The following is a 24496-nucleotide window of genomic DNA, read 5'->3' on the forward strand; positions in this document are numbered from 1 at the left end:
CACCTGAGGTAAAAATTGTGTACATACATAAATCTTCAATTTTAAATTATTTTTCCTCTTGGAGACTATCTATATTAAGCTTTATAACTGAAGTATGCTAGCATCAGACATTAATATTACCCATGAAGTTTATTTGGGGGTAAAGTGTTCCAGTTGTGTTACAAAACTGCTAATGTAACAAACAGAAAAAAAGATAAGGGGTGACTTGATTGTTGTCTTAAAGATAAAACAGTCATCAATCTGTCATAATTTAATAATTTTTGCTAAAAGTATTTATCCCATAGTTTATTATGTTAGTTATTAAACACACGACTTTAATATTAAACTTTTCATCATTATCCAAAGACACCAGAGTAGATTTTAGTAAAATTTAAAATGTTTGCCTAAAACATTATACAATTCCAGGTTTTGATTTTTTAATAAATAAGGATTTTTTTAAACATATTCACTTCGACAATCCTCAGTCACCCCTGCCCCACCCCCGAGACCTAAGTGACAACAGGAAGCTTAATAATGGTATTTACATTCAGTGAAAGAGAACTAAATGAAAGGAAATGGGCATAAAGTTAGTATTAGATACAGAACTTTTGACCAGAAGGGCAAGAGGGCAATAAAACTCAGAATTAAGCCACTAAATGAAGACTATGGAGTCACAACTGCAGGCATTCTAAGAAATAAATGCCAGCAACTTACCCCATCAATAATTTTCTCTCTCTCTCTGGGGGTTCAATACTCTATTCTTACTTATGCACTTTCAATAGGCATCACCTCTCAAATCTTCCCCACTAACTTACATGGCATTATTTTCTTAAAAATTAATTTTATAATAAATTGAGCAATCCAAGATATCCCCTATATAGCAACACTGAAGGAAGGAATCATCAATTACTAGAGCATTAATTGAGTGTACTGGATAAGTGATCTTTATGTCTCTTTCACATCCACAACTAAAAAATAAAGCTTCTAAGAAAAGAAGCTGCATTTCTAGTTTTGAGGAAGAATGGTTCCTCATTAGATACTTACATGAAATACAAAGACCCCACAAACCAGGTAATAACTTTTATTATTCTCATTCAAGTTAGGAACTCAAGTGACATAGCATACAAATTAGCTGCTGCTACTTTCGTCACTAGCACTGTTGCGTCATAACTAAGGCATCAGAAAAATTATCTCTGGGATCATTCAAAATCATGACTTTTAAAATGTCTTTTTTCAATTTTCTTCTAACTATAAGATTACGGGCTCCTTTAAAAGCCTATGTAAAACTAACTATTCCTACCACCATCTCTTATAGACCATGTTTACTAAGAATTAGTTATCTGAGGATGCAGCTTTTAAATAACAGCAGGTGCTCAGTATTAAGATTCAGGGGTTATTCCCTACAACAAAATTCCCCAGAACTCAGGTTCAAAAAACAACAGAATAATTACAGTTTAAGTTAAGAGAAAAACAATTAGTTCATTCTAATAAAAGAATTATTTTTATTTGGTAAGGTAAACAAAATGGTGAAATTTATGCAAATATCTTTGAAGCTATCGTGGACACCATAAAAAGTTAGATGGAGAAGACATTTAAAGGCATACTACAAAGAACCATTTTTATATTAAACCTAATTGAATGTTTCCTTTGGTTTGAGTAGCCTGAATAAATGGGTCAACTATCCTCTAAAGTATAAAGATTCTGTATAAACTCTTATCATGTGTTCCCTCAGAGACTCATTAAAATGTTGACAAACAAAACAAATTCATCTCAATTCTTTATCATATTTTAAAATTAGAAACAGGAACCAAATTTATTAAGTTACTGTATTCTCTATTTTTACCTTTCTTTATAGAGTGCAAAGTACTTTATTTACTTACTTATTTATTTCCTGCAATTTATTTATTTATTTGTTGGCCGTGCTACACAGCATGCAGGATCTTCGTTCCCAGACCAGGGATTGAACCCGGGCCCCCAGCAGTGGAAGTGCGAAGTCCTAACCACTGGACCACCAGGGAATTCCCCAAAGCACTTTAAAGTCCATTTAAACTTTACCATATGTATAAAGCCCCAAAATAAGCAAAACCAAACAACAGGTTGTTTAGGGAATTTTATGGGGTGATAGAACTGTTCTAAAACTGGACTATGGTGATGGTTGCACAATTGTATAATTTACTAAAACTCAATGAACTATATATTGTGCTCTAAACGGGAGAATTTCATAGCATGTAAATTATACCTCAATAAAACTCTTTTTAAAATAAAGCGTCAGGCTTCCTTGGTGGCGCAGTGGTTAAGAATCCGCCTGCCAATGCAGGGGACACGGGTTTGAGCCCTGGTCCAGGAAGATCCCACATGCCGCGGAACAACTAAGCCCGTGCACCACAACTACGGAGCCTGCGTTCTAGAGCCCGTGAGCCACAACTACTGAAGCCCACGTGCCAGAGCCCACGCTCCCCAACAAGAGAAGCCACCACAATGAGAAGCCTGCACACAGCCACGAACACCCAATGCAGCCAAAAATAAATATTTATTTTAAAAAAATAGTAAAATAAAATAAAAATAAAGCATCAAGAGACTGAGAAGACAAGCTAAATATTAGGGGAAATATTTGCAAAAGACATATCTAATAAAGAAGGTATCCAAAATATACAAAGATTAAAACTCAACAATAAGAAAACAATCTGATTAAAAAATGGGCCAAAGCCCTTAACAAACACCTCCCCAAAGAAGATATACAGATGGCATATAAGCATATGAAGAGATGCACCACATCATATGTTATCAGGGAAATGCAAATAGGAGATACCACTACATACTGCTTAGAATGGCCAAAATCCAGAACAACAACAACTGCTTGTGAGGATGCAGAACAAGAGGAACTCTCACACATTGCTGGTGATAATGCAAAATGGTTCAGCCACTTTGGAAGGAAGACTGGCAATTTCTTACAAAACTAAACATACTCTTACCATACAATCTAGCAATCATGCTCCTTGGTATTTACCCAAAGCTCTGAGAATTTATGTCTACACAAAAACCTGCATATGAATGTTCTTAGCAGCTCTATTCATACTTACCAAAACTTGGAAGTATCCAAAATGTCCTTCAGTAGGTGAATGGATAAATAAACTGTGGCACATCCAGAAAATGGAATATTATTCAGCACTCAAAGGAAATGAGCTATCAAGCCATAAACAGACATGGAGGAACCTTAAATGCGTATTACTAAGTGACAGAAGTCAATCTGAAAAGGCTTCATACCGTATGATTCCAACTACATGACATGAAAAGGGAAAACTCTGGAGGCACTAAAAAGATCAATGGTTGTCCGTGGTTAAGGGGGAGGGATAAATGAATACACAGAGCACAGAGGATTTTTAGGACAGTGAAACTATTCTGTATGATACTACAATGCTGAATACTTGTCATGATACATTTGTCAAAACCCATTGAATGTACACCAAGAGTAAACCCTAGTGTAAACTACATACTTTGGGTGATAACGATGTGTCAGTGTAGGTTCATTGATTGTAAAAAATTTGTCACTCTGGTTCAGGATGTTCATAGTGGAGGAGGCTGTTCATGAGCAGGATCAGTGAGTTTATAGGAACTCTGTAGGTTCTGTTTAACTTTGCTGTGAACCTAAAACTAAAACCTAAACAATAAAGTCTATTTAAAACAAACAGGGACTTCCCTGGTGGCACAGTGGTTAAGAATCTGCCTGCCAGTGGACACAGGTTCGAACCCTGGTCCAGGAAGATGGCACATGCCACGGAGCAACTAAGCCCCTGTGCCACAATTACTGAGCCTGTGCTCTACAGCCTCAGAGCCACAACTACTGAAGCCCGCGTGCCTAGAGCCCGTGCTCCACAACAAAGAGAAGCCGCTGCAATGGGAAGCCTGTGTGCCGCAACTAGAGAAAGCCTGTGTACAGCAACGAAGACCCAACGCAGCCAAAAATAAATAAATAAATATAAAACATACAAAAAGATAAAATAAAGCAGATTATACACCATGATTAAGTGTATATCTCAGGAATTTATCTCAGGAATTCAAGGTTGGATCAACATTTAAAAATCAATTAACGTTCAATGCCCTTTCATGATTAAAAACATGAACTAGGAATAAAAGAGAACTTTCTCAATCCTATATGGAGCATCTGGAAAAACCCACAGCTAACACATTTAGCAGAGAAAGACTGAAATAACTTCTCCTTAAGATCAGGAACAAACAAGGAAATCTGCTCTTGCCCTAGAAATTAGGCAAGAAAATAAAGGCAGCAAGATGGGAAAGAAAAAGTAAAACTCTCTCTTTGCAGATGGCAGGATATTGTATATAGAAAATCATGAGGAATATATTTATAAACTATTAGAACTAATAAAACATGTTCAGCCAGGTTGCAGGGCAAGATTGATATATAAAAATCAGTTGTACACACAAACAACGAGCAATCTAAAAATGAAATTAAGAAAGCAATTACAATTATAATGTCATTAAAAACAATAAAAAATTAGGGATAAACTTAACAAGAAGTATAAAACATACTCTGAAAACAAAATTGAAGAAATTAAAGAAGATCTAAATAAACGGAGGACTTCCCTGGTGGCACAGTGGTTAAGAATCTGCCTGCCAATGCAGGGGATACAGGTTCAAGCCCTGGTCCAGGAAGATCTCACATGCTGCAGAGCAACTAAGCCTGTGTGCCACAACTACTGAGCCTGCACTCTAGAGCCCGCAAGCCACCACTACTGAAGCCTGCATGCCCTGGAGCCTGTGCTCCACAAGAGAAGCCACCGCAATGAGAAGCTCGCACACCGCAACAATGAGTAACTCCTGCTCTCCACTGCTAGAGAAAGCCTGTGCACAGCAACAAAGACCCAACACAGCCAAAAATAAATAAATAAATTTATAAAATAAATAAATGAATAAATAAATAAATGGGAAAACATCCCATGTTCATGGATTAGAAGGCTTAACATTGTTTAGATGACAAAATTCCCCAAACTGATTTACAGATTCAATGCAATCCGTATCAAAGTCCCATCTGGCTTTTTTGCAGAAATTGGCAAGATGATCCTAAAATTCATATGAAAATGCAAGGGACCCAGAGTAGCCAAGACAATCTTAAAAAAAACAACTTATTACAATGTGATAATAATCAACAATGTGACACTGACATAAGGAGAGATTTATAAATCAATGGAATAGAATTTGAGAAATAAACTATTACATTTATGGTCAACTGATTTTCAACAAGAGTGCTTGTTGAAGCACTCAACATTCAAGGTCATTCAACTAGGAAATAAGAATACTCTTTTCAACAAATGGCAATGGGGCAAGCAGATACCCACATGCTAAAGAACGAAGTTGGACCCCCTACCTCACACCATACAGAAATTACTCAAAATGGACCTAACTATAAGAGTTAAAACTAAAAAACTCTTAGAAGAAAGTATAAGTATAAATCTTCATGATCCTGGATTAGGCAAAATCTTAAATATGACACCAAAAGAGCAAGCAACAAAAAACAAACATAAATTGGACTTCATCACAATTAAAAACTTTTATGCTTCAAAGGACACCAGCAAGAAAGTGAAAAGAATGGGAGAATATATTTGCAAATCATATATCTGATAATGGACTGGTATCTAGAATACACAAAGAACTTAACAACCTCAAATGTCCAGAATAGGCAAATCTAGAGAGACAGAAAGGTTAACAGTTGCCAGGGCAAGGGGGAATGGGGAGCAATTTGCTAACAGATATGAGGTTTCTTTTGGTGGTGATGAAAATGTTCTAAAGTTAAAATGAAAATTTACTCTGTGAATATATAAAAAAAACATTAAATTGTACAGTTTAAGTGAGCAAATTGCATGATGTGAATTATATCTCAAAAAAGCCATTTTTTAAAAAGCAGGCAATAATAAACACAAAATTCAGGATAGTGGTTTTCTCTTGGCAGGGGAAGTAAGGCAGAGAGATGGAGTCGGATGTATTTTAAGGGCAGCTTCAACAGTGTTGATTTTATCTTCTATTTCTTACGCTAGGTTGTGGGTTCATGGATACTTTTTTATTATTCTTCATAACTTCAATCACATATCTTTTATATATATCAATATTACATTTATTGGTTTGTAAAAGAGCACAGGCCTGGGTGAAAGCTCTTTTCTACCATTTGTTAGCTAGGAAGCCTGAGGCAAGTCATTTAGAGCTTTCTGAGCTGTAGCTTCCTCCTCTAAAAACAGGGAGACTATCATGTACCTCCTTATGTTTATAATAAAGAAATTCTTAGCGTTTCTTTAAAGTAAAAGTTATTATTATAAAATCCAAAGTGAAAATCCACTATACTCTCACCTCACTGTAATAACCATTGTTGGTAGATATCCTTTCAGACTTTCCTGGAACATATGAGTAAATTTTTTTATATTTTAAGGGGACAATCTTTTTTTCTTTTTTTTTTTGCGGTACGCGGGCCTCTCACTGTTGTGGCCTCTCCCGTTGCAGAGCACAGGCTTCCGACGCGCAGGCTCAGCGGCCATGGCTCACGGGCCTAGCCGCTCCGCGGCACGTGGGATCTTCCCGGACCGGGGCACGAACCCGCGTCGCCTGCATCGGCAGGCGGACTCTCAACCACTGCGCCACCAGGGAAGCCCTAAGGGGACAATCTTTGACATTGATTTTCACTTAATAAATTGTGAGCATCTTTCAAAGATAACCACTTCACTATTCATAGACATTTAGGTTGTTTTCAATCCGGGGGGATTTCCCCTAGTTTTTTTGTTTTTTCTTTTAGACTTTTTTTATGGTATATTTTACCAAACACACATCTTAAATTTCTACACAGATAAATCTGATGTTCTTGTCTTGCTTTGAAGTCAAGGTAATATACTCTTCTCCTTCTAAGATGATAAAACCAGTTATCCATATTTTCTTCTTACTTTTTGGCTTTGTTTTTTACATTTAAATCTTTAATCCACTTGGACTTTATGAATAGGGATCTAACTTCATTCTTCCCCACCACTAGCTAAACACCCCAACAAAGATACAAAATAAACCAGTGATGTGCTGGAGCTAGCTCATACTGGCTCCTGAGAGACTGTCACATTTTCTGGAATTTTGCAAAGCTGACAGTGAAAAATAGAATTTGAGAAATAAACTATTACATTTATGGTCAACTGACCAACATTTATGGTCAAACTGTCAAAAATTAAATTATATAAACTTACAATGAAATAAATTATATTTAAAATAAAGGTAATAAATACTCAGAAATCATCATTCCTAATTATTTTATTATGATTTATGCTTTTACGGTTAACATCTACTTTACCTGTATGGTGAAAACAGTTTACAATGGGTGTGCTACTGTGTTTCTTTTTCCAATTCAGCGTTTAGTGACTTTAGGTTGCTAGCTTGAAACTGGCCATTACAGGAGTATTAGTATTTACAGAAATTGGCAAGCCCTACAAACTAGAGCTTTTTTATTTTTCTGAGAACCTGTTGTTAAACGTATACCAGCACACCACAGAAATAGGGCATTTTTCCTCACTAATTTTAAAGAGGATCTCTAGTACACACTAATCTGCATTTACTCATAAATTTATAGAACAGCATAAGGAGCTTAGTATTTTTTTTTTTCTGTGCTAGCATCACAGACTGCTTTGGTATGTTTTGATATATTAGATGACACTTTAGACACAGTTTCTATTTTTCTAACATGAGATCACAGCACTGCATTGAGAATGTATTTTTCCTAAATAATTCAACAGCATTCTTATTTCAATGTAGATTATAAAAATAAAGGACTATTTTGGTGAATAGTTGGTTATTGTATATTATTTTTAGATTAGGGCTCTTTACTCTTAAGAAAAAAAATCCAAACACAAAAAAACAAAATCACCACCTTGGGGTAGTCTAAGTACCACTCTGTTTTCTCATAAAAATTCCTCATTGCACGAGGAAGTAGGGATCTATGTAATGGCAAGAGCCAGTGGTAGTACTCTTCTCCGACAGTCACCGTGACATACAAACAGCATTAGGAACTTTCAGCTTAACTACAAACACTTAGTAAGTACCCACCAAAGACCATGTTAGGCTCTGGAGATGCAAATGAAACATGGTCCCAGCTTTTGAAGCTCTCAACATTTTTAGTGGATCAGTAGGTAGAGAATGTGTCTTAAGTGACTACAAGCATTTGCTTTGATTAGTACTGACAGGGAAAGAGACAGAAACAGATGGATTTTCATTTGTCTTCTAAGAACAAGCATTTACCTTAAGAGGAAAAAAAAATCGAGGTATTAAAAGAAGAAAGTCTGCCCACCTACAGAGACAAGCTGATGTGTATTGGTAACTAGATCTTCAGCACCTACACCAGTTAAACATCACAATGTCCCTATTTTAATGTCTTTCCTACTGAGGTACTTTAAGAAGTCAGTGACTTATTTGCAGATACCACTATCAACTGCCATCAAGTAAACCAGCATCTGCTGCATGTATCTTTCTTACCTGTCACAGGCCATTTAGATTTGAACTCCAGCTACCTCATTCTTGGTGTTTATGTTATGAAACTACGTAATGTAATAGCTGGGTGGACTCAATAAAACAACCCACTTCTGCACATAAACCAAAAGACTTTACTTTTAAAGACTTGCTGTCCATTTGGGGTTTCTCATTAACAAAATGTCTTATATCGTAGCCCAAGGAGCAAACACAGCAGCTGCCCTTTTCACATACACAGTTGTGGCTTGATATACACAGTGACGATTTCAACCATTTCTAATCACTAATATTTTAAACTTTAAAATTTATTTCTTAGGAATTTGTGCTACATATGGAAATAATCATTACCCTTTGGGAAACAATGTCTCATTTGCCGAAAATGAGTTTAACAAAGGAATTATTTGGTACTGAAAAATACAGAGCAGTGAATTGGGTGACACAAACCACAATATCATCGGCTCATGTGACTTAATTAGGGTAATTTCCTTAAAAATATAGTAACTTAAAATTTAGCTTCAACAATGTAATATCCTCCGTCATGTCCTCTGTCATAAAATTGTGAAACCAGATCTTAGGTTCTTATTTTGAAAATGTCCCTTAACTCCCAATCTGAGATAAATACTCCAAAAAAGAAAAACTTTACAGAATGGAATATTTCTATTCTGCCTGAAGCCTAGTTTTGACTGGTATGTTTCAGTTGCACATTTGATTCACACTGAATTTTGTTTTAAGTATTAAGGGAATAAATAGCATTCCAAAAGTCACAAGCTTGAAAATTTCCAGTTCGTTTTCTAGTTGGAGACCGTACAAAACTTATTACATGGAACAGTGAGTTGACGCAGTGACCATAAATTTCTTAACACTGTAAGTCTAAATTTAATTGAAACCCAATCTCAGCAAGATCTGTAAAAATAGCCTCAAAGTAGATAAAGCAAAAGTCACAAAATGTTAATCTAGAAGAATGGTTTATGGGTATTATTATTGTACAATTCTTTCAAGTTTTCTGAGGTTTAAAATTTTTCAAATTTTACAGAACATGATTACATACGTGAAAAGAGTGAGCTGTTTTCCACCAAAAGCCTTGTAGTTCATGACATTAAACTTTTACCAGAACTTAGAGTCACCAGCACACAAAAACCAAACAACAGAGTATTCTAAATACTCTATTTTTTTTTTCAGAAGCATTGTTCCTGGTTTCATTTATAGAGTTTTGTTTTATATTTGTTTTGTTTTGCTTTTAGAAGAACACCTCCTCCATTTTCAACAGGCATTAAGTTGGACAGGTATCACTGGTAAAGTAGCAAAGGTCCTGGCTCAGCCTCTTACCAGCTGCATGACCTTGAACAATTCTCTTAGCTTCTTTTCTCTGCGTCTCAATTTTCCCACTTATAAAATGAGGCAGTTACACTAGATGCATTCTAAAGTATCTTCCAACTCTATAATTCCTTTCAGATAGAGCTCTAGGCTTGTGAGAATGAAAAAATGAGCCCTCAAAAAAAAAAAAAAAAGGCCAAAAACCTACATTTGTGATGTTAGTGAAACAAATAGGATACAAAATTGTAAATATACAATGTAATAATCATGATCCCAACGCTAACATTACAAACGCACACATTCCAGATTTAAAAAATTGAAAAAAAAATTACACCAAAATACTATTAGTGGCTATCTCTGAGTTGTAGGTTAAAAATAGCTTTTTGGTATTTTCCAAGTTTCCTACAACAAACATATTATTACTTTGATAACAGAGTGGAAGGAGGGAGTTGAAGAGCAAGGAAAAACCCTTCTCTTATGTGCTAAGGGAAATTTTACCTTTGGAAGGCATTCTAGAATCTGAATGAATTTTTCAAAAACAGTTGGGTGTTAATCAGAAAAAAAATCTCTGGTATAGTCATTTACTTGATACCTGTCAACAATCATTCAAAAGCTGTTAGTTATATGCCCTAGGTTAGTAAACTTAAGGAGGTACTGCATTTTTTCACATGTACTGAAACTGGTAATAACAATGATAGCTAACATACACGCATTGCCAAGCACAGTTCTAAGACCTTACATATATATTGATTCATTGAATCCTCACATCAACCCTATGAGATAGATATACCATTATTTACTATCCCCATTTTACATACGAAAACCAGAGGTTAAATAAATTGCCTGCAACTAATAAGCGGTAGAGTCAAGATTTAAATACAGGCAGTCAGTCTGTCATCAGAGTACAGGCTCTTAACTATTAAACCATCCTGTCCCTTTGTACTTAAATGTCCTTTTCAGGTCATTCTTTAACTTCCTTTGCTCTCAAAGTTCGTCTAAACTACTTTTCTTCAACCTGAAAAGAAATAATATTTAAGTACTGGGATAAAAAAGACTGGCCAACATTTTAACTTGCAAGCTTAAAATTATGATTCATTTCTAAGTCATTATTTCAAAGGTACAGGAAGTATAACTTAATCTCCACACATATCACGAGGTAAACAATATGATAACATCTGAGGAATTAAATATGTAGCATTAATTACTAAGTTAAAATTGGAATGTTTTAATAAAAGATGCTTTATTGATTGACGCTAATTTGTCCTCATGAATCTTCTGTGAAAAGAGCCCCTAAAACCAATTGTTGTACCTTTCTAAAATTTCTATTTTATTGAAATGACATTTTAAACCATGTTGTAATTAACTAGTTTGTTTTTTAAAAGAATGCATCAATATTTATTTTGAACACTGGCCTTAGTACACAACCAGCTATCTTCACAATAACCTCAAATACTATAACATGCAGAACCTGGAAAAGCAATACAAAGGAAGCCAACCAATTCAACATAGTTGAAGGTTCTCACCTAATTCTTAGGCAATTCAAACCCAAACCAAGTATACATGTGTCTCTTTTTCTGCACAGTACCATTACCTGTCAATTTTTATGGTTTCTGGGTTACCTTTACTAAAGCTCAAACTTCCCCATATCTAGCCCTGTCAAAGTAAATATAGAAAGCAATAGTTTCCTATCTTAAAAAATTAAAAAGAGAAGAAGTGAGAAAAAAAACCTTTGCATCAGGCTGCCTGTTAACTTAGATGTGCAATGAGACAATCGCCTGATAATTGCACCCTTTGGGTGCTTCTGTACTGGTAAGATAATAAAGAGAAATAAAGTCACCTGGTTTATTTCAATTTACTTACACAATCTGCAAATCTGTAGCTCTCTGCCATGGTACATTAAAAAAATTAGCATGTAAGAAAAATCACCTGCTTATGTAAATTGGAGGACGGTTTTTATCCACGCAGACAGAAAAAAAAAATGGCTCAATCTGGGTCAAATGACTAATTTTATCCATTTGTTCAAATGTCTCTCTTCACCTTTTCTCTGTAGCTCAGAGCAAGAATTTTAGGTCAAGGAACGGATAAACAAAAAGTTTCTGTGTTGTCCATTCCCCTGTAAGAAGTCTGCTGCCTCACACTACTGAGCTCTATATTACTTAAACTGAAAACAAGACTGAGAACTTTATCTAGATAACAAAACCACAACACTGAGAGAGGAAAGAAAAGAAATCAGTGGAGGATATCTGATCCAACTGGGAAGGAAAGCAAAAATGGCAAGGATCAAGTACCAATTTTACCTTTTGCTACTTTAGGCAAACAGGGCTTCAGAAAAGGAAAATACTCCAAATAATTCAGGGCAGGCAGGACAACTTCTCTACAAAGAACATTATTCCACTTTGCTCTATAAACACACCCTGTCAAGTTCTTCTGAGTCTGACATAAGTTAGATGAATGCGTTCTTGGTCATTTAATGACTCCCTTCCCAGCATTCATTGCTGGAATTCAGCCCTCCCACTTATAACTGACTCCATCTCCAGGTCCAGGGGTGGACCTGACTGATCCAAAAGTAACCTTAACCCCACTGACAGTGACTGGTTCAGAAATGAGTGAACAACCCAATAAAGGCCAAAGAGACTCTAGAACTGGGCTGGTCAATAAGACAGTCAGTAGCCCCATGGATACTGAACACTTGAAATTTGGTTAGTCCAAATTGAGAAGTGTTGTAAGCGCTAAGAGACACACTGGATCTTGTACATTTTGTATGAAAAAAGGAATGTAGAATATCTAATTAATGACTTTTATAGTAATAACATTTGAAATGATAATATTTTGGATATATTGAGTTAAGTAAAATAATTACTAAAATTAATTTCACCTGTTTCTTTTTACTTTTTTAGTGTAGAAAATTTTAAATCACATTATGTGGCTTGCATTATACAGTTGACCCTTGAACAACTCGAAGGTTAGGTGTGCTGACCTCCCCTGCCCAGTGAAGTCAAAAATCCATGCATAACTTTTGACTCCCCCCAAACTCAACTTCTAGTAGCCTATGGTTGACTGAAAGGAAGCCTTACTGATAACATAAACAGTCGATTAACACATATTTTGTATGTTACATATATTATATACTGTATTCTTACAACAAAGTAAGCTAGAGAAAAGAAAATGTTATTAAGAAAATCACAGAGGAGAAAATACTTCTGCAGTGCTATTTACAAGATGAATCATCTGTCAGTACCTATCAATACTGTCTTATATGATACAAAACACTGTAGATATTATACATATCACTAATGCTAGACGTCCAAAATGAAAAGATAACATGAAAAAGAAATTAATATTTATTTACAGGTATAACTAGTCATGCATTGGTAACAAAGCAGCAGCAATATGTTAGCTTTATGGTAGGCTAGTTTAATCAATATTTTGGAAATATTGGAATATTTGGAAACTCATGTTTCCAATATGAGTATTGGAAACATTGTTACATTTTTTAAAAAGCCAGTTACCTGTGATGATAGGCTGACATAGTTTCTCCAACTCTGAATAAATAGTGGGGGCAGGGAGCATACTGTATGTTAATGTAATTCTTTGAAAGCAAAGTTATAAAAGAGTAAGAAAACTAACACACTATTAATTTTATATTAAACATCATTCACCTTGCCTATGTAAGGATAGACTAGTATCTACATATATTTTATGCATTCATGACACCTTTTACTTAATATTTTGGATATTTCTAGGCTATGTGGTTTGTGAGTTTTTTGAAATTCTCACAAATCTCTAAGAAAGTTTCCAATATACTTATTTTTAAAAATCTGCATATTAAGTAGACCTGCACAGTTCAAACCCATGTTGTTCAAGGGTAAACTGTGTATCTAGGGACAGCGCTACTGGCTTACTGAGGACTATTGAGGACATCTATGAAAGTGCTCCCTTCCTGCTGTGGAAGAGCTTTAGGAAGTCGAGCTCCCTCTATCTCTGGGCATGTATGCCCTAAACTGCTATAGCCTTAAAGCTGTGACACAGCTCTTTTTCTGGGAGATCCATCTGCAAACTAGTAAATTCCCTATGTAAATTCAAAATTTCAAAGATTCGTAAAAACAAAACATTTTAAATCAACTTGCTAGTTAATGTAAGCACTGGTAGGCAAATCAGCTTACCTGGTTACTCACAAAAAAAGACAAAATACTTAACATTAGACATTATTTAAATATTTAAAAATCACTCCAAATATTTAGGAAGGCAAGCAAATAAGTCTAAAACATTAAAAAGGGAAAGTACTATCAGGAAAATAATACCAAATTTATATTGAGGAAAAAATTGATTGCTCATTTGCAAACAGGCAGGCCCTTCACAACTGCACCACAACATGTATAATCATTACCAATAAGTCAGTAACAGGAGAAAGTGAGTCTTTTGGACAAACTGCACACTTAAAATCTGATCCCAAATTTGAAAACTCTATGTAAGTCATCACACTGGAAAAGGGTTACATTTACCTCATCCTACCTTTAAACAATTTGACAAGCTATTCAACATCTGGAGGCCTGAAGAAAGCTGTCTTGTGGTCACTAGCAGAATCTATTTGCCCAAAGTAATGCCAGAATGCTTTACAAATATTAATGCAATTTTATAATATAAACTTAGGAAGCACAGGATTTTATAAATGAGGAAACCAAGACTCAGAAAAGTCAAATAACTTTATCAAGGTCATAGAGTTGTTGGTACCAAGGCAGGGACCATAACCTTGTCTCCTAACAAGTTTAGTTAGTACTTTATTACCCTGTCATTTAAGAAAAAGAATCCTCCCAAGGAAATGGTGCCTTGAATATAATAAACATCAAGTTCCCTGGTTTATTAAACTATAAATAACAACTTGGGATTTGGGAGAATTTTATTAACAATAAAAGTGCTGCTAATACTGAAGACACTCTTTAGAAAGAAACATATATATATATATATATATATATATCAGAGGGGGGAAAATCATACAATCATTCTCTCATGTGCCATCAATGATCTGCTTGCTAAATTCAATGGCCTTTTCCACCCTCATTTTGACTTTATCTGCACCAAAGATCACTCCCATCTTCCTAACCATCTTCTGCTGTGCGTAGGTTGTCACTCTATGCACTATGAACACATTTTCCTATCTGACTACCCTTAGTTCCACCGCCAATAATTTCTTCCACCTACAACTGAGAACATTCCCTAAGGCCCAGACCTCAGCTACCTCTACTCTTCCATTTACATGTGTTAAAAAAAAATCAATCTGAACAAGTCACTCTCTTACTTAAAAACTTCCAATGGTTGCCATTCCTAATATTTCAACCTTTTTCATTATTGCCCGCCCCCAGGAGCGTTTTCAGACATTTTCCCCCTTAACTGCCCTCCCATGAAATTTTAACACCATAGATATGTTGTATATCTGTTTATGTACTGTATGTATATATGTGCTTTACTCATAAAAAGAGTAAGTTTTTTTTGCCCCTCTCCCACGTACCAATGGCGTCTCATCTCTTCAGCAGGACACTCCAACCTCTTCAGGATCTAGCTCAAGCTTTCGTCTCCACCCTTATCTCCTATCACCTTCAGCAACTCCAGCCCCGTGAGTCCCCCTCACAAGGGCCCATCCACTCATAATGCCCTTCCCCGTTGCGGACTCTCTCATTCTTTTTTTTTTTTTTTTTTTTTTTTTTGCAGTACGCGGGCCTCTCACTATTGTGGCCTCTCCCGTTGCTGAGCACAGGCTCCGGACGCGCAGGCTCACGGGTCCAGCCGCTCCGCGGCATGTGGGATCTTCCCGGACCAGGGCACGAACCCGTGTCCCCTGCATCGGCAGGCAGACTCTCAACCACTGCGCCACCAGGGAAGCCCGACTCTCTCATTCTTAAGACTCAGTAGTTGAGGTATTATCTCTTCTAGGAAGCATCCATACCTTCCACAGAAACTCCCCCTCTGTATTCCCGGGGAGTATCTCTATTGCTGCATTTATGGCAGTGAATTACAACTATCCATTTACAAATCTCTCTCCCCCACTAGATCATAATCTCCTTTAAATCCTTATCATCCAGCACAGTGCCTGGCAAACAGTCAACACACAGTAAATGAGTATTATAAGAACAAGTGAAAATAATTTGTCCTTATGTTTTTGACGGTTTCAAATTTAGTTTCAATTCTCCATCAAGACTCCCTGAGAGCAGGGATGTATCACTTTTCATACTGTTTATTTAACTGTAAGCTCCTTCAGGGCAATACTGTGACTTAAACATCTTTATATCCCAAGCACCGTACAGATAGTAGCAGAAACTTGAAACAGGTTTGCTAAATTAGTAATAGAACGAAATATCCTCATTAGTGCCTACAACAGTGCTGGTCTGTAGCAGGCTGACAATAAAAATACTTTGACTCGTGACTTCCAACAGTGTCAAAACCTTCCATATGATTCAATTAGCCAAACTAATTCAAAACACAGATGTGAAACTGGGTTTAGGTAAAGAGCACCAATCATGATCAAAGGCAGAATTCCCTGTACAGAGTCCCTCTACTCACACCATTACAATTAACTATTAAAGTTGAACTCAGTATAGTTTCCTTAGAAGTCATCTTTTCATAATGCCAAAGTGCCAGAATTTTTTCTAATGTCTCTTGGCTAGGTACCTTACAACTACTGACTAGGTCTATGAGGACTTGTCACGTGCTTATTCACAGTATTACAGCTGTTGCCTCAGGCACTCTTTGTTACCCCCAAGCAACAAAAGGATCAAACTGACAAGCTATTTTAGTTAGGAAATCATTGTTGACCTGCATTAGATGACCCAATCAACAAATAATTCACGTATTATGGAAGCACAGGGAATCATAAGTAAAACTCAAATATAATCTTATAATGGGAAGAGCTTCTATCCAATGACTTCTTTCTGTTTGGTTGGATGACAAATGTAAAAGTTTCTTTGGCTTTGACAATTCCCATCAAAGAAATCAAATCAGCATATTAAGGAAACTTACAGTAAACAAACAGTTGATTCTTAAACTGCTAGGACATCAACAAATCTAATAAGAACCACCAAGAATAGACACTCAATTCTACATATAGAAGTCAGTGAAACTCTAATGCTCTAAGTTGTGAAGATAATGAAATATTCCAGTACTCCATTAGAAGATGGCTTTTTATATCAAGGAACAACAATGCTACAGTTGCCTAAATTTTGAGGATTAAATCCCAGAACTTGAGACTCAAATAAACATTCAGTTAATGTACTTTGCAAATATTCTTCTAGCATAGCACATGAAAGGGAACTACATCTACCCCTATTTCTTTCTCAGGACATGCACCAGTGGTTACTAACTGACAGCTAAAAAAGATGCACGTAATTTTGAGGGATATTGTTGTTTTAGCTTGTCTGAAAAGGCAACTCTTTCTGAAACGTGTTTTTTAAGGAAAAAAAATCACCTTTTTTCTTTTAAGCTGATATTCAATAGCAGAACATGACATTTCTCCCTAAGAATACAATGAGTTTCTTTTGTTGTGTTTTGTTTTGTGTTGGTTTTGTTTCATTTTTGGTTTTTGAATAAAATCTGCATAATCTTGTCCAAGAGCCCAAGTACAAAATGACTTCCAGTGTTACAGGCTATGGAGTTTCTCTCGCCAAGAAACCAGTTCAATATCATTAGACTGTGTTACTTTTATTTTCTCTCTTTGCCTCCTCTGCTTTATGACAATGAACCTGCAGTTTCTAAAAGTAAGTTCGTTTGTAGTTAAAACTAACAATATAGATTTCCACATTTCTAGTTTCACACGGATGCTTTGTTATGTCTAGAAGAGCAACCGTTTCCTTTTTATGGTGCAGGCTCTGCTTCTTCAAAGCTCTTTTCACAAAGCAGACCCCCCCAAAGAATCCAGCTGTGGCTGTTAATCTTGGCTGATAGAGAAACTTCTCAATACTACAGATTCTCAACCTGTAAAACACAGTTAATAACAATACACTTTAGTATACCACTCTTTCTGAGGCAACTAACTCCAGCATTTTCCCAAAATTATCCCAAAAGCATTCCCCATTTTTCCAAATTATAGTTTGCTATTTGAGGAGTAAAGGAGAGAAAACATCAGAAAATACAAGATGCCTCTAATTTTCACAAGATGAGCAAGCTAGACAATCTCTGCCATGCATAAGGATTTACACTGAATAATTTCTGATTAAATCATACATTTCCCCTGCCTCACTGTGATCTTCTTTAACAATTCACACCTTTTCATCCAAACACAAGTAAAATGAATTTCTACTAAAGCTGAACTTTGACAATAAGGATGTCCTTCATTTGTTACATTCTGAGAAAAAAAAAATTAATGTCCTTCCAGGCATGGAAATCCATACTTTCTAAAACAGTACAGACGATCTGGCTAAACACCTACCAAGTCCATACAAACATGTATATTATGTTTTTTCTATGCATTTGTTTTTAATTAATTGAGAGAATTGGACAGAATATTTTACCCTAACTCTAAATTCAACCCTCCTTACTTCCCTGGCATGTAGCACAACTAAGGGGACACTCTATGGTATTTAAAGTCATGCCTCCAAAAAATAGTCTGCATGTTGATTTTACCTGATAAATCTGATCTTATGTGAAGCCACTTCCATGCACATTTACACAAGTTTGATTCTCCTACCAAAAGTAACCACAATAAAACCCAGCTAACATTTATTGAGTGCTTACTGTGTGCTAGACAGTGTACTCACTGGTTTACAAGGATTACCTCATTTAATCCTCATACCAATTGTACGAGACGGGTGCTAGTATTATCCTCACTGTATAGATGAGGAGCAGAGAGGTTAAACAATATATCAAGATCACACAGCTAGTAAGTAACTAAGTATCAGTACAGTGATGCTTAAGTTTCAAACTACTTAAATAAAGGTAACCTGCTGAAGGAATTAGAATAATAAAATTCAAAGTTCTCCAACTTTACTTGGAGTACAAAGACAACAGACTGAATGAATCCCAGGATCTTTGATCTTTCAATTAATCAGATAAGTAAAAAACACTGATTTTATAAAGGAGAAGCTTTTTCCACTCACTTTTATTAAGGTGGCAATATGTACCATTAATTCAATCTGATATTTTTGGCTGACAATGTCAAAACTGCCTGGGTTTAGCAGTCCTCAAACCTTTCTCATGGGGTCAACTTCCTCCAATTCTCAAAAGCATACACTTCACAAGCCCCTGAAGCCTTTATGTTATAATACATCTTTAAGAACAGTATAACTTACTTTCCTCTGGCAAATGTGAACTACAGACAAGAAGGTATTTACATTATTCTCACCAAACAACTGAGGGTCCTGTTTGTGAGTTGTTTTGCGTTTTGGTTTTGCATTATGAAAATGTCCATATGGGCATTTGAAAGCCTTGTTATCTGATGAAGAAGGTCAAATTATATACAATGCTTTGATAACCCATGAACAATATTCTGTCATTGGCAATGAACGTGTCTCAGGCTACCCCATGATATTACTAGGTAAACTGGAAACCTTACTTTGAGATAAAACACAGCAGACAGTTGTTAATGAAACCTTAATTGAACTGTCAAAGCACCACCTTTACCAGCAAGGTAATATGTAATTCACTATTTTTACACAACTGTCCAACACTGATAGGTTATTCCAATAGTTAAATTCAGCAGAAAGATAAATCAAGCCTGGTAGACTAAATTGTTCAGTGATAAATCTGAATGGTAAAATGCTGCATCACTTCTACAAATATCTCTCCTTGTCTACATGGAGAAACAATAATATCTCTCAAAATTACATGCAACATATTTAGCCATCAGTTAGTACCACTGGGTACACGTACAAAAAAAGAAACGAGAGCAGATATAGTTTCTTTTCATATGCTATGTCAGAAGAAAAATACTTGCAAAATGTATTAAACATATTTGAGTCTAAGTGAATCTTATAATGCCCAAGTAGTTATATGGTGCTTTGAATTAAATGATGTATCATTAGGAGAATATTTTTATGTTCCATTTTAATCACTTTAGAAAATAGTTGTTTCAGACTCATTAGGTGCCTTCTAAATTAAAATGAAAAATTTTCATTCAGTTAGTTAAAAAGTAAAAAAGCTCACTAATATCTTTTGCTTAGGTCTGAGAATACCAGTGCAATTCACTGTGGTTTGGTGTCCAGATCTCTAGTTTTAATAATCTTACTCACGTCATATAGCAGTCAAATTCCAAATATAATAAGCAATTCAGACAGCAATTCATAAATATGTAAATATAAAAATAGAAAAGAATTTGCATACTAAAACACACACCTGGAACTCTTTCCTCTTTTTTTTCATACCAAATTGTATTTCACCTGTAACAGCTGATAAAAACATTCAATGCAGCTAAGTAGAAAAACTTGATTAAAGAACAAAGGAGGACCTGACCAGGAGATCAAGTAACCAAGCAGCAAAGATGCCACAACACTGTGGTAGGTGCTGGGGAAAAAAAGAAGTACTCTAGCAGACACAGGCACTACCCTCATAGGGCTTACAAATGTAGTCAGTCAGACAGGGCAAACGCTCAACAACTGGTGTACAGTGGAAGATGGCACAGATATGGAGGTACTTCAAGTACATGGAAAGAACTCCATGGGTGGTAGAAGGGGTCGATCAATGAAAGAACCTAGAATGGATTCAAATCAAACACATTCAGCTTTTCATGTATTGGTAATTCAGAACACCCACTACCAGAATGTTTGCTGTGGGATATGTTTCAGCACTACAGTTCCTCACCTCCCTCCCCTTAAAAAAAAATTCCCTTAGCACCAACTTGAAGTTAAAACTTCTACAAATCACATCACCATTTGATAGAAATGTAGGTGAATAACATCTTTAGAACATAGTCAAGAATGCTGCAACCCATTTCCCTTTCAGCATCTCTAGTTCTTAGCACTGCATGCAAAGCACTAAAATGAAAGAAAGCATCCAGGTCTAAGAAAATCCAAACAAATTCTCAGTAAATCAATGACAAAATTTAAAGCAAGGAACAATCTTTTTCCTGCCCCCTGCCCCCCCACTTTGAAATCCTCAAGGGCTGGACAAGGAACAGCAGTTCACAGTGCAGTCCCTGAGGACAGGATATGGAAGGGACGAGAGGAAGGCAAGAACAGGCAGGTCCCTGAGCAGAGACTGAAAAGGCACCATTACCGGCTGCATTCTTTCCCACCAGGAATCCCACACACCTTGGAGAACTTGCTGGGAAAACACTGGACTTCACCAGTTTAAAAAAAGATGGATCGGATCACTTAGTAGCCTAGTTTATAAAATCTGAAATGTAAATAAAGATGGCCAGATATAATGCAAAAATGAAACATGTCAATTATAGCCTGAAAAGCAATGACGAAAGGAGGCATTTACTAGGCTAGTTCCAAAGAGTTCGTTCTCCTGTGGTGATGAGGGCTTTTCTATACATTAACAAGAATCTTTTCTTTTTTTAAATTGAGGTATAGTTGAAGGAATCTATTTTTGAAGCACTGAAAACATCAATTCATCTATCCACACCAGAATACTTAATCCTTGGGGGGAAAAGCTCAGTTCACTCTAGTTTTGAAAGAAATAGGACCCTACAATGAGAAATACATTTTATTATAAACTATCAATCTTCCTAAGAAGGACAAATAGACAAAATGTTGCATTTAAGAAGCGCTCGGACTTTAAAAAGTATACTAGCACTAGCAAAAGTAGAGAAGTTTCATGTTTAAAAAGTATACTTCCTACTACAGCAGCCAACCAAGGGATAACAGCAACTTACAAGCCACTAAATGACACTAAAACATTACACTGAATGTGGGCCACTGCACAGTTACAGTCTACTGACCTCAATTGTGGTACTCATGTGTGATGCTATATTTAATGCATTCTTATCAAAAGACTAAAGCTACATACTTCCCAACTGTAGCTTTATGGTTTAAAATAAACCACTCATGCAATGACTTAACTGGTTCAACTATGAACCTTATCTTCCTTCTGGGGATCAAGATCACAAATTAAGGAATGAAAAGACAGAAAGAGCAAAGTAGTTATGCAACGTATACCCCAATGACAAGACTATTATAAAGAATCCAGTTTGGGTCAGTTGTGACATTTGCTGCAATTGGGCAACTGATTCAAACTAAATCGAACATGAGAGATGGCCAAGGTCTGTGTAGAAATAAGCATTCCATGCATTCATCTATTTACTGAATCTCCATTCAGTGGCTTGCTTAGGTTCTACACAATAGCTTTGGTAGACAACAAACTTATGTGAGTTACTCAACAGAGGGTGCTCCACCAACGCTGTCCATGACTCCAAAGCACAAGCCTAGATAACCGATGCCATCAGGCCTCTTTACCAGGTAAGGAAGGGTGCCTTCCTACAGTTGAGCTGAGAAGCTTGTTCCACTTGGGTTGACATGGAGAAAACCATGAGAAAGGACCTGCCCAACGACAACCATGAGAAGAAACCAGGAGAGGCTGTGTTTTTCTTTGGATACTCACCAGACGACACCAAAGGCTCCATATCCAATAGGTCTATCCGGCTCAATATCCAGCTGCTGTTGTGGATGATGCGAGTGCTGATGATGGTGCGCCTTAACTGTGGCAGCTGCGGCAGCCTGTACCTGAGCTGGGGCTGCTGCAGCTGGTCCAGGAGCCTGACCCGGTGCCGGTGATGGGAAATACGGCTGCTGCTGCCCAGGGTTTAACATGGCTGCAGCTGCGGCCGCTGCTGCGGCTGCCGCAGCTGCAGAGGAGGTATGCTGCTGTACGGGGTGGACAGCAGCAGCCGACCCGGGATGAAGATGGTGCTGAGGGTGGTGGTGGTGGTGAAGGTGAGGAGGAGGGAGGTGTGGAAGGTGGTGGTGATGGTGGTGGTGGTGCCCTGCTGCTGCCGCAGATGTACCGCCATTGTAAGCCGCCATCATTTTTGCGTTGGCTCTTGCGCCACAAAGAGACATTCAAAAAAAAATGCCCTTTGATTGGAAAGCAAACTGGGTCAAGCTGTCATTTGGCCATTTAAAAATGAAGAAAAAACCCACTCACTCCACCTCCAAAATCATGGAGCGGAAGTGGCTTTATGTCTTCATCAGTCAATCCAGACAAGTTAGAGGATCTTGGTGTTTAATTTGGGGGTGAGTGTGTGTGGAAGGGTGTGGGTTGCCCCAAAAAATAAAAGAAAAGAGAAAAGAAAAAGAAAAAGGAAAAGGAAAAAGGGACCCCTTCCCCCCAGGTTTCCTGCCACAAGTGGGTACTAAAACTCCATCCTTAATTCGGGGGAGGTTCCAACTTTGAATGTGGGAATAAAGGCCAAACCTCCCGACCCCCTGAACTCCACACGCGAAAAGGATCAGGTAACACACCACCCTGGGAATCTTGTAAGAGGCTTGACTCATCTACCCCTTCCATTCCCACATCCTTTTCTAAACACCTACCACCTCCTCAAAAATGCAACTGAAAAAAATTCCAACCACCCCAAAGTGAAAAGATGGGGGGAAATGTTCAGGGAAACTAGCTCCCCCCTCGAACTCTCAGGCCTTCCTACATCTCCCCCTACTCCTCGTCAGGTTGACCTGATTAGGGGGGCGGGGGGGGGTACTAAACTTTCCCGAACAGAAAAGAGCCAGGGAAGGAGGCAGGAGGGACAGAGTGAGCAGAGGAGGCGACAGGGCAGGACAGAGAGGAGAAAGAGAACCGGGGCAAAGTGAAGGTAAGGAGGTGCGGGGAGCAATGAAAGAGAGGTGGGCAGCACTCGGACGCCCAGACACAGGGAACCGCCCCGGGAGGAGATTAAGGTCCCGGGGCCAAAGAATGGGAGCCCCGGGAGACGGGCGGGGTGCAGTCGGAAGCGGGCTGACTCCTGCCCCCGCCGCCGGCTGCTTCTGCTGAGGAGGGTTGGGGGGGAGAGCGGGTGGGTCCCCCCGCGCGACGGCCCCCGCAGGGCTCAAGGCTGCTCCGTCTCCCCCCCTCCCCCCCACCCGGCTTCCGTCCCCGCGGCCGCTTTCTCCTCAGCCGCCGCGGCCGCTTTCTCCTCGAGCCGCCGCCTCCTCAGCCGCCGGTGCCGCCGCGGCCGGACTCACCTCCCCTAGCAAAGCCGGATAGAGCGGAGCCAGCGGCGGACACGCGCAACCAGCCGCCGAGGCCCCGCCCCCGCCTCACACTGACCGGCTACCCTAGCCAATCCACGCCCACCTGTCCGCGTCCGCCTCCAATCCCGGGCCGGGAGCTTCAGACAGGCGCACTGTTCGGCCAGTGGCGACAGAGTGTGGGTCTCCTGGGGAAATCCCGCCCCCGAGCCGGGATGGGCAGATCGAAAGACCAATCAAAAGGCAGAGTTGGGCCTGACCGACAAGACCAAAAGCGAATTAAACACCAAAGATCTCCGTGACATTTTCTTTCGCCTCTCTCCTCTTTTCTTTTTCTTCTTTTATTTTTTTGGCAGGAGCAGGAAGCTGCGTGCTAATCCCGCCTGCAAAAGCTGGAAGAGAGGGGTGGAACGAAAGAACCAATCGTGAGCCGGGCACCAAGAACAGAGCAACCAATCATTGGCTTGAAGAGGAAGTGGGATGAGACTGGGACCAGATAGACACTTGATTTGACAAATGGAAAAAAAGACTGATCTCGGTCCCACCCTTCAGGTCTCCTATAGGTCAGGATTGTGGCGAATTCGCTGTCATAT

General features: G+C 38.0%; 1 protein-coding gene across 4 annotated transcripts in view; it reads right to left on the reverse strand.

Moving 5' to 3' along the window:
* The window catches only part of NLK (nemo like kinase), a 147071-nt gene extending 123294 nt beyond the window's left edge, over positions 1-23777 (reverse strand). For all 4 annotated transcript variants that reach the window (XM_060134562.1, XM_060134561.1, XM_060134560.1 and 1 more), the window contains exon 1: positions 22321-23777. In XM_060134562.1, the coding sequence (XP_059990545.1) occupies positions 22321-22778 (458 nt within the window). In that variant the 5' untranslated portion in view covers positions 22779-23777. The remainder of the gene's footprint in view (positions 1-22320) is intronic.
* Positions 23778-24496: the final 719 nt, after the last annotated feature.

Source organism: Lagenorhynchus albirostris, chromosome 20 (genome assembly GCF_949774975.1).
Source record: "Lagenorhynchus albirostris chromosome 20, mLagAlb1.1, whole genome shotgun sequence".
Classification (NCBI taxonomy): domain Eukaryota; kingdom Metazoa; phylum Chordata; class Mammalia; order Artiodactyla; family Delphinidae; genus Lagenorhynchus; species Lagenorhynchus albirostris.